Raw genomic sequence first — 14,284 nt, 5'->3', positions numbered from 1 at the left:
CAGGGGGAGTGGGAGAGGAAGAAGCAGGCTCATAGCGGAGGAGCCTGATGCGGGGCTCGATCCCGCAACGCCGGGATCACGCCCCGAGCCGAAGGCAGACACTTAATGACTGCGCCACCCAGGTGCCCCCTTTTCTTTATTTTTAAGATTTATTTATTTGGCACACCTGGGTGGCTCAGTTGGTTAAATATCTGACTTTTGGTTTCAGCTCAGGTCATGGTCTCATGTTATAAGATCAAGCCCTGCGTTGGGCTCTACACTCGGCGGGCAGTCTGCTTCAGATTCTCTCTCTCCCTTCCCCCCCCCCGCCGCAATCTCTCTAAAATAAATAAATAAAATCTTTAAAAATTTTTATTTATTCATGAGAAAGAGTCTNCCCCCCCCTTCCCCCCCCCCGCCGCAATCTCTCTAAAATAAATAAATAAAATCTTTAAAAATTTTTATTTATTCATGAGAAAGAGTCTCAGCAGACACCCTGCCGAGTGTGGAACATGACCCAGGGCTTGACCCCAGGTTCTAGAGATCATGACCTGAACCATATGCTCTTCTGACTGAGCCAGACAGGCACCCCTGGGCTCCTGTATTTGGACAGAGAGTAGTTCACAGGCCTCATGACTACCGTCTGAGGACCTGGGGCTTGCAGCCACTGGCCCAGGCTTTCCTTTCCTGTTTCAGCTGAATTACCAGGCTCCAGCTTTTCTGTCCTCACAGCTCATCGTGGTTTCTGCTCCCAGGGCCTCCCGTTGCAAAGGCCATGGTTTGTATTGGGTTTTCAGGATTGCATATGCAGGGTGGCCAGGAAATGTTTTATTTTCCTCAGAAGTTTGTCAAGAAATGGCTCTTCCTCTGAGGACTTCTCTGTAGCCTGGAGAGACTTTCTCCTAATTGTAGGGCTTTTCTTTTCTTTTTTAAAGATTTTATTTATTTGACAGAGACAGCCAGCAAAAGAGGGAACACAAGCAGGGGAGTGGGAGAGGAAGAAGCAGGCTCCTAGCGGAGGAGCCTGATGCAGGGCTCGATCCCAGAACGCTGGGATCACGTCCTGAGCCGAAGGCAGATGCTTAACAACTGAGCCACCCAGGCGCCCCTGTAGGGATTTTCTTATCTCCTGACTTCCTGTTCATATCATTGTTTTTCTTCCTGTCTCACTCAGAACCAGGATTTCCTGACTATAATGGTCTGTGAGCATTTTCTCCCATATTACAAATGCAATATTATTTATTAGACAAAAATCAATAAATACTGACGAGCAAAACTTTATAATAGCTGACATTTTGGGCACTCTTGGTGTGGGTTGGGCACTTTATGTTTATTAACTTGTTTGAGGTCGACAGCAACCGGAGATGCAGGGTTGGGGTTCTGCTCATTTTCCCTCCTTTGCAGTTGAAGAAAATGAGTCTGGAGGTTAAATGACTGGCTCAGAATCACAAGCTAATAAGTTGCAGAGCTGATCTTCAAACGAGAGCCAAGACTTGTTACCCTTCCAGACCTTTTTCTATACACAAGCATATATACACAAAAATGGGATCACATTGTATGTAAATACTTTTTATTCCTGCGTGTTGTGACCGTCTTTCCATGTTGGTAAATCTACTTCAACAGCATTCTTTTTAATCCAGTGTCCTTCTGTCTCCTCTTCTTTCGGCCATCCCCAGGATCGACGAGAACGTGCTGGGAGCCCAGCTGGATGTTGAGGCCGCCCATTCAGAGATCCTCAAGTACTTCCAGTCGGTCACCTCGAACCGGTGGCTCATGGTCAAAATCTTCCTCATCCTCATTGTCTTCTTCATCATCTTTGTGGTCTTCCTTGCCTGAACCCTCTCCACTCTGAGGCACTCCGTGGGGGTTTGGAACCCCTTTGGGAGGGCAGGTGGCCAGTGCTGTCACTGAGCCTAGGCAGGGTGCTTGGGAGAAAGGCCCTGTTTCCCTGGAACTGCTGAGAATGGCCACTGCCCCTGACCCCTGACCCTTTGCCTCTGGCCACCCTGTCCTCCCCTCACCACTCTCAGGCCCTCGAAACACACACGGTTCTGGATTTGTACTCTGCTGTGAAGTGGCTGGACAGGAGCAGAGGCCAACTGGGGGGCCGATGGGGGAGGTTGTCTCCACTAGGTAGGAGATTTTTAGAAACTCCCCAGCCTCTTCCAAAGGAAACTCTGGCAGCAAGGGGAGATGAAGCCCTTCCCCACCTTCCTGAGAGTGAGGAGAGGAAGTGAAACTGCCCCCTGGGACCAACTTTCCCATCTGGGTTAGAATTTGACCTCTTTCTTCCTCCTCTCTCCACCGTGTGAGGCAGAGGGCTGTGAGCCCCTCAGCTGCCTGCACAACCCCAACTTTGGCTGCCGGTGACTCTCAATCTGCCAAATGCGCTGCAGCCCATTTTCTCCCAATTACAGCAAGACTGTCAGCCTCACTAGCCATGTCGTCATTTCTGGGTGGGAGCGTCGAAGGGCCTTCACAGCCAGTGGAGTGAGCGCACTGCCCAGTACCAGAACTGAAAGGCTGGGCAGATGGCTCTCAGGGCCGAGCTCTGGGCCCTGTGCACACAGCTGCCTCTGGGCCGGGAACACCCAGGTGCAGCAGCACTTCATTAGCCTGGAAACTTCACTGCAAAGGGGGTTAGCACGACCCCAGAATGGGTCCCTAATTGGTGGCAAGTTCCAGGATCATCAGCAGTATTTGTACCTGTTTCAGCTGCATGCTCCAACCAGCTGGTCCCCACTTTTCCTTGAGCTGGATGACACAGGAGCTCTGCCTGCTGCCAGGAGTGAAAGGTGAAGAACTTGTTCCCAGCTCCAGCTGAGGCTCTGGGTCCCCTCCAAGCCCCTCACCAAATCCAAGCCAGTCACAGGAGGAGGAGAAACCTGCCTGAACACCCGCCCTCCAGGGAGGTTAATACGCTTCTGGCTGCAACCACATCATTCTGAGGTTACTGGGGTCCCCCCACATCTCACACCCCCAAAGGAAGTTCAAGCTACAGAGAGAACAATCACCATACTCTGAGAGCTGACCCTAAAACTTTTAGGGGGGGAACAGGTGGAGGTGGGGGAGAGAGTCTAGGAGAACCTTAGTCTTTTCTAGCCCGGGCATTTTACTGTTTCCTCTCTCCCTGGCCTCTGCTCAGCAGGTGCTCTTGCTTGGTCTTCTCTGCCCGACACAAGCTGTAGTTCCAGCACAGTACCTCAGCGGTGGGTGGGGAGGTTGTGAAGACAATTGTTTGCCAAAGGCGGGGAAATGGTCTGTCATTTGACTCGGGAACTCTTGGGAGGCTGCATAGATCGGAAATTCATTTATTTCACAAGTGTTTGTTGAGTTACTGGTACACGCCAGGCAGGGTACCAAGCCAGGAGCTGGAGAAGAAAAGTCACGAATTAGTCAAGGTCCCTACTCTCCGGGTTTACGTTCTAGTTTTCTGTTGCCCGATAATCCGTCTTACAAAGGAGGAAAGCTTGGGATGTATCGGCTTCTGGCAAAGGGCTGGGCTGAGACTTCAATACTGGCTGAATACCGCTAGGGGTCTCAGAACCATCACTCCTGCTACAAGGCCCAGGTCTCCCCTTCCTCGGAAGCCCTTCGTGCGACCCCCTTCCGTGTTCCTCTCGGAGACCTGGGCTGCAGCAGCTTGCTCTTTGCTCCAGCGCTAGCCCCGGAGGTGCCGGCGTAACGACCGACCAAAGAAAGACGGCGGCGGGGCGGGCCTGCTACACCCGTGGGGCAGCTGGGCGAACGCAGCTCTCTGGCGGGACCTGCAGCAGTAGCGCCCCGCCCCCAGCGCGCCTGCCAGCCGAGTGCGCACGCGCACCGGTCCTCGCTCCTCCGGCGGCACCGCCCACCACCAGGGGACGTCGGCGGCGCGCGACGTAGTTCGCAGGATAAATGCGGTGGCGCCGGGCGTAGGAGCGCTTCGGCCGGGGCGCTTTGGGGTGTTCGGACGTTTGGCGGCGTTGCGGCCCGCGTCTGAGCCGGCCCTGCTTCTCGCTGTGCCATGGCGGACGAGGGGAAGTCCTACAACGGTCAGTGCTGCCTCTCAGGGCGGGGAGCGAGGCGATCTGGGGCCTGGTGGGCGGCGCCGGCCTAGGCCGCAGCCCCGGGGCGGGAGGCCGCGAGAGGCCGAGCGTCCACGGGGGGCGACGACGGCGCGGGCGGGGCAAGGCCCCCCGCGGGTCCGGCCGCCCTCGAGGCTGGGAGCCCGACGTGTTGACGCGGGAATCCTGGCGTTGCGAGGAGCTTCGGCTCGGAGACGGCGGCCTGGGCGGTGGGGTGGCGAGATTCCTTTGAACTTTGTGGGTGGTTGATGCCTGTCAGTTCAGTTTGGCGGTCAGACTCTTCCTTTAATGTGAGTCAGTGCCCTGCTCATGGGCTACCTGTGTCCTATTTTCCACCGCGTCCAGTCTCTTGCTCCGCCTCGCCTGCGGCCTTCGCTTTGGCTTTAATATTTTAAACCTCCGCACCAACTCGCTGTGCTAGTCCGAACACTACGCAGGTTTTAGTGCAGAGGAGTGGTTAGGTGCACATGACAGCTGAGGTTTGAGTCCTGAGTTGTCTTCACCAGGCTTGAGTGAATTCCACTGCCAGGCCTCTTTTTTGTCTCCCTAAGAAGGTAGCGACTGTACTTACTTCCTAAGTTTGCCCTTGTGTGTGTTAAACGAGATCATTCATATCGAGTGCCTGGAGCATAGTGCCTGGCCCTGGAGAAAGTTCTTAGTGAATATTAGCTGTGCCTGCTATTCAGTTGTGGTTTTTTGTTGTTGTTTTTTTTTTTTTTAAGATTTTTTATTTTATTTATTTGACAGAGATAGAGACAGCCAGTGAGAGAGGGAACACAAGCAGGGGGAGTGGGAGAGGAAGAAGCAGGCTCATAGTGGGAGAGCCTGATGTGGGGCTCGATCCCGTAACGCCGGGATCACGCCCTGAGCCGAAGGCAGACGCTTAACCGTTGTGCCACCCAGGCGCCCCCTCAGTTGTGGTTTTTGTTGGTTCCCCCCCCCCCCGTCGTTTCTTAAGGTTCATTGTTTTCAGAGTGGTAGGCATGAGGCAGAGCTTCTGGGAGTCATGGACCTTTTTTTAAGAAGCCATTCTGACACACCAGGATTGAGAGGCTTCTGTTTCCGGAGAGCAGTCAAGGACCCTTGGCTAAGCTCCCTAGTTGCCACTAGAACCTGAATCTTAGGAGTTGTCTCCTGAGTTAAAAGCCATTTCTGGGGGCGCCTGTGTGGCTCAGTTGGTTAAGCATCTGCCTTTGGCTCGGGTCATGATCCCAGGGTCCTGGGATAGAGCCCCATGTGGAGCTCTCTGCTCAGTGGGGAGCCTGCTTCTCCCTCTCTCCACTGCCCCACCTACTTGTGCGCTCTTTCTCTCTCTCCCTAATAAAAAAATAAAATCTTTTTTTTTTAAAGACATTTTTGGCCAAGGAAATAAAGAGCTCACTCCCAAAACTTCAGCGTGGCAGTTTGAGAACAAGAATTTTAAAGAAGCAAAAAAAAAAGTTTTAAAGAAGTCCTTTAATTGATTAAATTTATAACTGTATGGCATTAGTACTCTGTAGGCAAAAGAAGCATTGTTTACTGAAAGCTGGTGTAATCATTGTGATTGGTTGATTTTAAGAGATGTGAGAGAGGTCACCATCCAGATTTTGAGAGTGGTTAAATAGATTTGGGAGGCCAAGAGCAAGCCGATTTCAGGTGCCTTTTTAGTTCCATACTGAGTCCATATTCTGCTCACACTTCCATATTGTGCTTCTCCTCTCTGTAAGTTCCAGTTTCTGACTCATTTTTCTAAAGCCCTGTGCTGTCTTCCAGTAATGTTTCCCTCAGCTGCCACACCACAGAAAGGCTTCTGTGTCTCAACAGACAGAACTTTGCGTGGAAGTGGGCTTCGTAGTTGGTGTGTTTGTCATTCGACAGTGCAGGCTGCTAGATGCCGTCATTGCCACAGCAGTGTAGCAGGACTAGCAACTTGTTTTTTAATTGATGTGGTTTTTAACCCCAGAGCACGATGACCGCGTTAGTTTCCCTCAAAGAAGAAAGAAAGGCCGGGGTCCTTTCCGGTGGAAGTATGGTGAGGGGAACCGTAGGTCTGGAAGAGGAGGTTCTGGCATTCGGTCTTCCCGCTTGGAGGAAGATGACAGAGATGTGGCAATGAGTGATGCCCAGGATGTTCCCCGAATACGACAGTAAGTGACCACTTGATCTGGTTTGATTTTAGCAACCCATTTATTTATATAGCTCTCTACAGCCCACACCATTTCTCTTCCCACCTGTAAAAGTGAGGGATGCCAGGGCCAGCTTAATGGTTGAACAGTCTTAGCTGCAATCCTGACAACAGTGTGGGAAGTCTTTGAGAAAACATTCCTAGTGTTTGTGGACGTTTTATTCTCTGCTTCCCCACAGTAACCCCTATCCTTCCCGACCCAACCGTCGAGGTGACAGTTGGCACGATCGAGATCGCATTCATGTTACTGTGCGGAGAGACAGAACTCTTCCAGACAGAGGAGGGGCTGGCACCAGCCAGGATGGGACCTCCAGGAACTGGTTTAAGATCACAGTGAGTGTCTGGGGTGCCCAGGTGGCTCAGTTGGTTAAGCATCTGTCTGACTCTTGATTTCCACTTAGGTCATGATCTCAAGGTCACGAGATTGAGTCCTGTGTCATCTCCATGCTGGGCATGAAGCCAGCTTGAGAGAGACTCTCTCTCTCTCCCCCCCTCCCTCTGCCCCTCCCCCCCTAAAAAAAAAAGTTTACAGTGAGTGTCTGGGGAAGAAGATGCTGCAAGGGAGAGAGGGGGCTGGGCTCAGAGTGAAGGTCTTTACTTTTCACATGACAGAATCAATCTTCTCTGCCGTGTTCTCCACAGTCAGGTGTCTATCCTTTCTCCCAGAACACCTAAGAGCAAGTTCAGGAAAGGAGTAGACGAGGGCAAGCAGGATGGGGGGAGGTGGGGACACCATCTAAGGGAAAACGTGATTAACTGGTTGGGAGGTGGAGGAACTCCTCTGTGTGTCTCCATGTGGCTCAAGCCGAGTGTGGAGCTTGGGGTCTCTTAAGTCCTCTGAGGGGCAGGCCAGGTCTAAATCATATCTTGAAACTTTCAGAACCAAAAAATTTTATTTTTTTGTGGAATACTAAGTTTAAATGGACAGAAAGGAGGGTAAGGAATTTGTGTCTGACTTGAGTAGAAAACTTTTTAACTGGCCCTTTCCTCAAGAAATCTTGTGGAAGTTGGCAGAGGTGTGAAAGGAGCCCTGGGTTGGGTCTGCGGGTCAGCCTTCCTTACGTATTGTTAACCTGGCTCTCTCTGTCATCTAGATTCCCTATGGCAGAAAATATGACAAGTCATGGCTCCTGAGTGTGATTCAGAGCAAGTGCAACGTCCCTTTCACCCCCATTGAGGTGAGATAAGGCCTGTGTGGCTGGCTGGGCACCGGGGAAGGCGAGGGGCCGGCTGGACCCGGGGCCCCGGGCTCCCAGTCTCATGCTCTTGTTTCCTCTTTGTGCAGTTTCACTATGAAAACACACGGGCCCAGTTTTTTGTTGAGGATGCCAGTACCGCATCTGCGTTGAAGGCCGTCAACTATAAGATTTTGGATCAGGAAAACCGAAGGGTGTGTATAAAGAGCCTGGCTTTGCTGGTGGTGGGGCTTGGTCCCGGGGCTTGGGCTGCTTTGGCTTCCCCGGAATTCACTTGCCCTCCGTGCTTCCCTCAGATATCGATCATTATCAACTCCTCTGCCCCACCACATTCGGTACAGAACGAACTGAAGCCTGAACAAGTAGAGCAGCTAAAGGTGAGGCAGGCTCCTGTCACGTGTTTCCACCCCAGTCCCCCTTCTGTCCTCCACAGCCCGAGTGACCCCCTGACCCCTCTTCCTTCCCCTGTAGCTGATCATGAGCAAACGATATGATGGCTCCCAACAAGCGCTTGACCTCAAGGGCCTCCGTTCAGACCCAGGTAGGGCCAGTAGCAGTCATTCTCAGGGAGGCGGAGGCGGAGGGGGCTCTGTCAGGCGGGGAAAGTTTGAGAATGGTTTGGTACGCACTCTGACCTGGGAAAGCTGTCTCAGACTCGCCTTTCCTTCCTTTGTGCTTCCTGAAGACTTGGTGGCCCAGAACATCGATGTCGTCTTGAATCGCAGGAGCTGTATGGCGGCTACCCTGCGAATCATTGAGGAGAACATCCCTGAGGTGAGGCCTTTGTCCCGTTTGGAGACGGGAGGAAGCAGGGTGGGGTAGGTAGGATGGGGTCGGGAGGCAGGTGTATCTCTGAATCCTTTGTTGGTGGTGCTTCCTCTAAACTTTCCTCTGCCCGCAGCTTTTGTCCTTAAACTTGAGCAACAACAGGCTATACAGGCTGGATGACATGTCCAGCCTTGTGCAGAAAGCACCCAACCTGAAGATCCTCAACCTCTCTGGAAATGAGGTGCGACCTGAGGGCCTGGTTGCGTTGTGGGCGGGGCGAGCAGAGGGCGCAGAGGGCTTACCTGCTGACGGCGGGCGGCTCGGGGAGGGAGTTTCGGGGATGGGGGTCTCGCTGGCTCTCCTTACCTAGGTCTCCTGCCCGCTTTTCCTCTGCCCCCCCCCCACTCTGCAGTTGAAGTCTGAGAGGGAGTTGGACAAGGTAAAAGGGCTGAAGCTGGAAGAGTTGTGGCTCGACGGAAACCCACTGTGCGACACCTTCCGAGACCAGTCCACCTACATCAGGTCAGTTGTAGCCTCTGTCTCCCCTCCTGGGGACCTTCACCCCCCGGGAGGCTGAGCTAATGCACCCTGACCAGTGCCCGTCTGCAGGAGATGTGCAGCCCTGAGCTGGAACCACCTGTCCTTGGGGAGGATCACGTGCTCCTCCCTTCGTCTGTCCGTGTGTCCCAGCTTGGCCCCGAGGTCTCCTTGCCTTTCTTCTCCCCTGACTATCTGTTTGCTGTTCTGTGGTCTTTCCTCTTCCCAAACACAGCCTTTTCTAGAGTCTCCCTACCCTGCTGTTCCAGGAAGGGCATCTCCCGCTTTCTACCACAACCAGGGGATGTCTTGCATATATGCCCCGTACGTGGAGCTGCCTTGTGCCCAGAGCCTGGTATCCCTGGGCTGAGAAAGGCCTCCCTCCCCGGGACTTCCTGTTGATGGGCCTTCCCTTCTTTGTTCGGTGCTGGCCCCTCTTGCCGTTTGGCCAAGAGGGACTCTTCTGATGGTCCACATGCCCGAGGCTGTTGCTTGGGCTTTCCCCCTTGTGCTGCGGTTCAGGCCTTCTCGGAGCTGGTGCCATGCATTCTGTCTCTCTTGCCCAGAGCTGTGAGCTGGGCCCTCCCTGGAGAAGAAACCTGGGTTCCCCAAGCCATATGACCAGAGCCGGGGCCCCGCCAGCAGGCGAGGGAAGCCCGAGGCAGGTGCTGGGCGTGGAGGCCACGGGGGCATAGGCTACCGCGGAGACAGAGAAGTGACCCCCTCGGGGGGCGCTGCCCCGCCCTCACTCGCACACCTCACATCACCCTGCTTGGCCCCGGAGGATGGCTGGTTAGCCAGAGACGGGTAAGATTCCTCAGGGAAGGAACAACCTAAGACAGGCACAGTCGCAGAGGGGCCATCAGGAGAGAACTTGGGGGCCAACAGAGGTGGGGCACAGACCCTCACCCCCCCAACTTTGCAGGGGCCTGAACCCTCAGCCCTTCTGAGGGAGGTCTCCTGCCCCCATGGCTGCTTCGCTTCCCACGCCCAGCTCAGATCGGGACCCAGGTAGCAGACAGAGACCTGGCCAACAGCAGCTGCCCTCCGACTGTAGCAAGAATTTGTTTTCCGTCTGTACCTTGGAGCACATGGAAAGGGGCAGCCGAAGGAAAAGGCTGTGTTGGGTGTCTTCTTCCCTTTTTTTCTTCCTTGTCTTCCTGAGCGCCTTCTTGCCTTACAGTTCTTTCGCTTTTTCTTTGCTTTCTCTTTCTTTTTACTCTCTACTCCTCTCTGTCTCCCCATCTCTCCCTTGCCCTGGCCCCATCCTACCTTCTCTCTCCTTCTCTTCTATTCCTTCCCTGTCTTCTTCCTTCCCCTCCCCTCCTCCTGAACCCCCCGTCTTGCTCATCTCCCTGCCCCAACATCCTGTGCCATCCCTGTGGTGTGTTCTGGTCTTGGTCACGGCCAGACCAGGCAGAACTGATGGATACCTGTTGAGGCAGCGGAGCCCCTGGGCTCCCACCCCATTCCCTCCTCCCGGGGCTGCACAGGTGAGTAGGTAGAAGGTAAGGGGGGCAGGGAGGGGACGGAGGTCCTGGCTTAAAGCCTGGGCTGGGAGTGCTGCTCCTGTGGCGCTCGGGTCAGGCACCAAGAAGAGAGTCAGCCTTCAAGGCAATCGTTTCTGGGCGCCCCAGGTGAGGTGGGGAGTGGGGCCGCTTCCCCCAGAGCGCAGAGGCCAGGGCGGAGTGAGAGGACAAGCAGGATGGGGAGGGCGGTCCCTGGGGCAGTGGAGTATCTGCTCCTAGAGCAGCTCAGGAGGCACGGTGGCTCTGAAGCATCACTCACTTCTGTCCCGTTTTTGACAGCGCCATTCGAGAACGATTTCCCAAATTGTTACGCCTGGTAAGTCCGTAGTTATGTAAATTCTTTTCTCACGAGCATAGGCCCTCCCACCCAAAATGTCTTGCCTCATGTGTATTTGTATGATCGTTAATTTGGAGACCTGGAGCCCTCAGAGAATCTGGCAAAAAGGCTATAATCCTTACCAGGAAGAGGCCCATAGACAATAGTTGCCTCTATCGGGATTCCTGGACCTTTTCCCTGTGTTCTTGACACTTGATCTCTCACCCCACATTCCTAGTTTGCCCATCTCGTTACTCATCCAGCCTTTTCTCTCTGGTTACACTGTCAACTTCCGCTTCCTTCCCGCAGGACGGCCACGAGTTACCCCCGCCGATTGCCTTTGATGTTGAAGCCCCCACGATGTTACCCCCCTGCAAGGTAAGAGGGGGGCAGGGTTAGAACTCGTGTGGGGAGGAGAGGATTGCTTACGGGGTCCTGACACCTGTGTGATTCCAGGGAAGCTATTTTGGAACAGAGACCCTAAAGAATCTGGTCCTGCACTTCCTGCAGCAGTGAGTATCGCGGGGCCCTGGAGCCTGGGGAGAGGTCACTCGGGAGCTGTCGGGTCGCCCTGCGGATCCAGACTGGGGAGCTCAGCCTTTCCCTCTTGTGTTCTCCACAGGTACTATGCGGTATATGACTCTGGAGACCGGCAGCGGCTCCTGGATGCCTACCACGACGGGGCCTGCTGCTCCCTCAGCATTCCTTTCACCCCCCAGAACCCTGCCCGGTGAGCGTCCCCACCCACAGCCCGCCCGGGTCCCGCAGGCCAGCACCTGCTAGCGCGCAGACTGCTCTGACCCCTGCCTCCTTTTCCGCCTCTTCCTCTAGAAGCAACCTGGCCGAGTACTTCAAGGATAGCAGGAACGTGAAGAAGCTTAAAGACCCGAGTAAGTGTGTGATGTGAGCAGAGCAGCGTGGGAAAGGGGGTGGGCGGGGCTGGGTCACAGGGCTCGGGAGCGTGTGGCATTCCCTAACCTGGGGCTCTCCTCTCCCACAGCCCTGCGGTTCCGGCTGCTGAAGCACACGCGTCTCAATGTCGTGGCCTTCCTCAATGAGTTGCCCAAAACCCAGCACGACATCAATTCCTTTGTGGTGGACATAAGCGCCCAGACAGTAAGCACCTGTTTCTTCCCCACAAAAGCTGGAACTGAGGGAAGGGGTGGTTACAAGGCTCGGGGGATTCGGGCCCTGGCCAGAAGCCTGCACGGTGACTGACGCCTCTTCTCTTTCAGAGTACATTGCTGTGTTTCTCTGTCAACGGGGTCTTCAAAGAAGGTAAGAGTCTTTGGAGTCCCAAGTTTGCAGAGTGGGCCCTCCCGCAGCTGACTGTTTTTTCTCTGCCCTCTCAGCTACCTTCCCTCTCCATCCTTGACCTCCTCGTATTCTGCCCCCAAGCCACTTTCATGAGGCCAACCCTTTCCACCTGTCTTTCCTGTCTGGAAAATGGGACAAGCCTGAAGATTAGGAGGACCCAGACTCTGGGGTCAGGCAGATCGGGGCTTCCGTTCCAGCCTTGGTCTCATGTGTCTGTGAGGAGCTTACATTATCTCTGCGCTTCAAATTCTTTATTTGTAAAAGGGGGTTAGTAACAGCCATCTCACGGGGGCGCTGTGGGAGTCAGTGAAGCGCTTGACACAGGAGCTGGCACACGAGTCCCCTGGGTGGGCTGACACTGGTGGTCGTCAGCACTGGCCCCTGACCCTGGTCTTCCCCTCTGCTCCCCTGTACACGTGTAATCATCTGTCTGGTCTGCTTCGGTTTCGTTGTATCAAGTAAGCCCGTGGTTGGAGAAGGTTTTTGTAAACCGAAGGTGTAGCTGATTCTAAGGGATCATTGCTGTTGTTAACATTCTAGTGGACGGAAAGTCTCGGGATTCTTTGCGAGCCTTCACCCGGACATTTGTCGCTGTTCCTGCCAGCAATTCAGGGTAAGTGTTTGGCTTACCACATGGGGTCCCAGTCCCAATCCATGGCCAGCATGTGGGAATTGCTGGGGGAAGCGTAGGGGGAGCTGGTTCTCAGGATATTTTCAAAGTTTCCGAAAGGCAAGGGGGTATCAGGAGGAGGCTCTCACGGTGGTGGTGAGCTTGGCTCTGGAACCATACTTTCTGGGTTTTTCATCCTGGCTTCACCACTTCTAGCTAAGAGCAAGTTTCCTCATCGGTAAGCTAGCATAAGTTGCTTACTTCCATGGTCTGTTGTGAAGATCAACGGGTGTAAGAACTGCCTTGCATTAGGGGAGAATGTCTAATTCTAATGTGTTTGGCATCTGGCCCCCAAACACTGGTTCAATGGGAAGGGGCGTAAATGATCAAAGGTAATGACTAAGAGTGGGGAGGGGGATTTTGTGGGTATTGAGTCTGTCAAGTGTGAAGGTGTTAAGTGTGGCAACAGGAGTACTGTTGGGAAGTTGACATTGGCTGTTTGTCCAGCTGTCTAAAGTGCTTTTTGTTCTAAAGGCTGTGCATCGTAAATGACGAGCTGTTTGTGCGGAACGCCAGCGCTGATGAGATCCAGAGAGCCTTCGCCATGCCTGCACCCACCCCTTCCTCCAGCCCAGTGCCCACCCTGTCCCCAGAGCAGCAGGAGATGCTGCAGGCGTTCTCTACCCAGTCTGGCATGAACCTTGAGTGGTCCCAGAAGTGAGTGCTGGACATGTGTAGGAATGAGGGTACACGGAGGTAGGGCTGGGAGTGGATAATGAGTGCTCCTGATATTTTAAAAGCCAAAATTTATAAATGTGGCCCGTTAAAAAAAACTTGGCCTATGCCTAAATCAGCATAGCAAAATGTTTATATACTCTCCTGCAACTTACTATTTTTCTTTATCCCATCAATATCTTTCCCTATCACTATAAAAATTACCTTAGTCTTCTTGAGAGCTATTTAATACTCATTTGTATCCCGTAGACCAGTGGTAGACATTTGGATTTTTACTGATTTTTCATTTGTAATACATAGTGCAAGAATGTGTGTATTGTCGGCACACATGAGTGTTTCCCTAGGAAGGATTTTGAAGTGGCATTTAGCGAGCGGGGTGCATGTATTTTGGTTCTGATGGAGGTGCCTGTCTTTCCCCCACTCCAGGTGCCTTCAGGACAACAACTGGGACTACACCAGATCTGCCCAGGCCTTTACTCATCTCAAGGTAAGTTTCAGGAATTCAGTAGCAGAAGGACCAGGGGTCTCTGGGCCTTGAGAGGGTCAAGCTGGCGGGAGAAGGGGGGTGCTGACTCTGCTGGCCTTTTTTTTTTTTCCCCCTAAGGCCAAGGGCGAGATCCCAGAAGTGGCATTTATGAAGTGATCTGTAGCCCTGCCCAAGAAGAAGCCCCCTGTAAAATAGCCCTTGGATATTGATGTCTCCTTGTCGTGGCTGTGTCTCCTCTCTGGCCCCGAGGCCACCCCGTGACTGTGACGGAAGAGGAAGGGCTGCTGGGTCCCTCTCCTCACCTGCCTTCTGGAAGACTTCTGGAAGACTTCCAGAAGATTGAGCCTCACTGGTGCCAGGAAGCCAAAGCTTACTTTGTAGAACTGACACTAAACTCCCTGAAGGACTTAGGTGCTTTGTGGACTTAACCCCAGAACCCGCCCTACTTTTTAAGATAAAGAGTGATATTGTATTTTGTGTCACGCGTCCTACATTGTTTTTTACCTTGCCCCTGCCTGGCGGGCGGGGGCTGAGTCCTCCGGTGGGGGGCGGGAGGGCCCCCTCGGACCCCGGCTGTTG

General features: G+C 53.6%; 2 protein-coding genes across 6 annotated transcripts in view; both read left to right on the top strand.

The window, feature by feature from the left end:
- The window catches only part of STX5 (syntaxin 5), a 20,221-nt gene extending 17,808 nt beyond the window's left edge, over nucleotides 1–2,413 (top strand). For all 5 annotated transcript variants that reach the window (XM_002925354.4, XM_019806093.2, XM_019806092.2 and 2 more), the window contains one exon: nucleotides 1,656–2,413. In XM_002925354.4, coding sequence (XP_002925400.1) covers nucleotides 1,656–1,815 — 160 coding nt within the window. In that variant the 3' untranslated portion in view covers nucleotides 1,816–2,413. The remainder of the gene's footprint in view (nucleotides 1–1,655) is intronic.
- Nucleotides 2,414–3,696: 1,283 nt separating this feature from the next.
- NXF1 (nuclear RNA export factor 1) lies at nucleotides 3,697–14,182 on the top strand. The gene is made up of 21 exons (XM_034646133.1): nucleotides 3,697–4,013; nucleotides 5,989–6,172; nucleotides 6,390–6,543; nucleotides 7,305–7,388; nucleotides 7,496–7,600; nucleotides 7,703–7,783; nucleotides 7,878–7,947; nucleotides 8,092–8,180; nucleotides 8,308–8,415; nucleotides 8,587–8,696; nucleotides 10,520–10,556; nucleotides 10,866–10,934; nucleotides 11,013–11,068; nucleotides 11,179–11,286; nucleotides 11,388–11,446; nucleotides 11,557–11,672; nucleotides 11,792–11,834; nucleotides 12,414–12,486; nucleotides 13,018–13,200; nucleotides 13,645–13,705; nucleotides 13,823–14,182. Exons 1-21 carry the CDS (start codon nucleotides 3,986–3,988, stop codon nucleotides 13,859–13,861), a joined length of 1,857 nt encoding a protein of 618 aa, XP_034502024.1. The 5' UTR covers nucleotides 3,697–3,985; the 3' UTR covers nucleotides 13,862–14,182.
- Nucleotides 14,183–14,284: the final 102 nt, after the last annotated feature.

Source organism: Ailuropoda melanoleuca, chromosome 16 (assembly GCF_002007445.2).
Source record: "Ailuropoda melanoleuca isolate Jingjing chromosome 16, ASM200744v2, whole genome shotgun sequence".
Classification (NCBI taxonomy): domain Eukaryota; kingdom Metazoa; phylum Chordata; class Mammalia; order Carnivora; family Ursidae; genus Ailuropoda; species Ailuropoda melanoleuca.
Note: the sequence above shows the minus strand (reverse complement) of the source record. Positions and strands in the feature narration are given on the sequence as shown.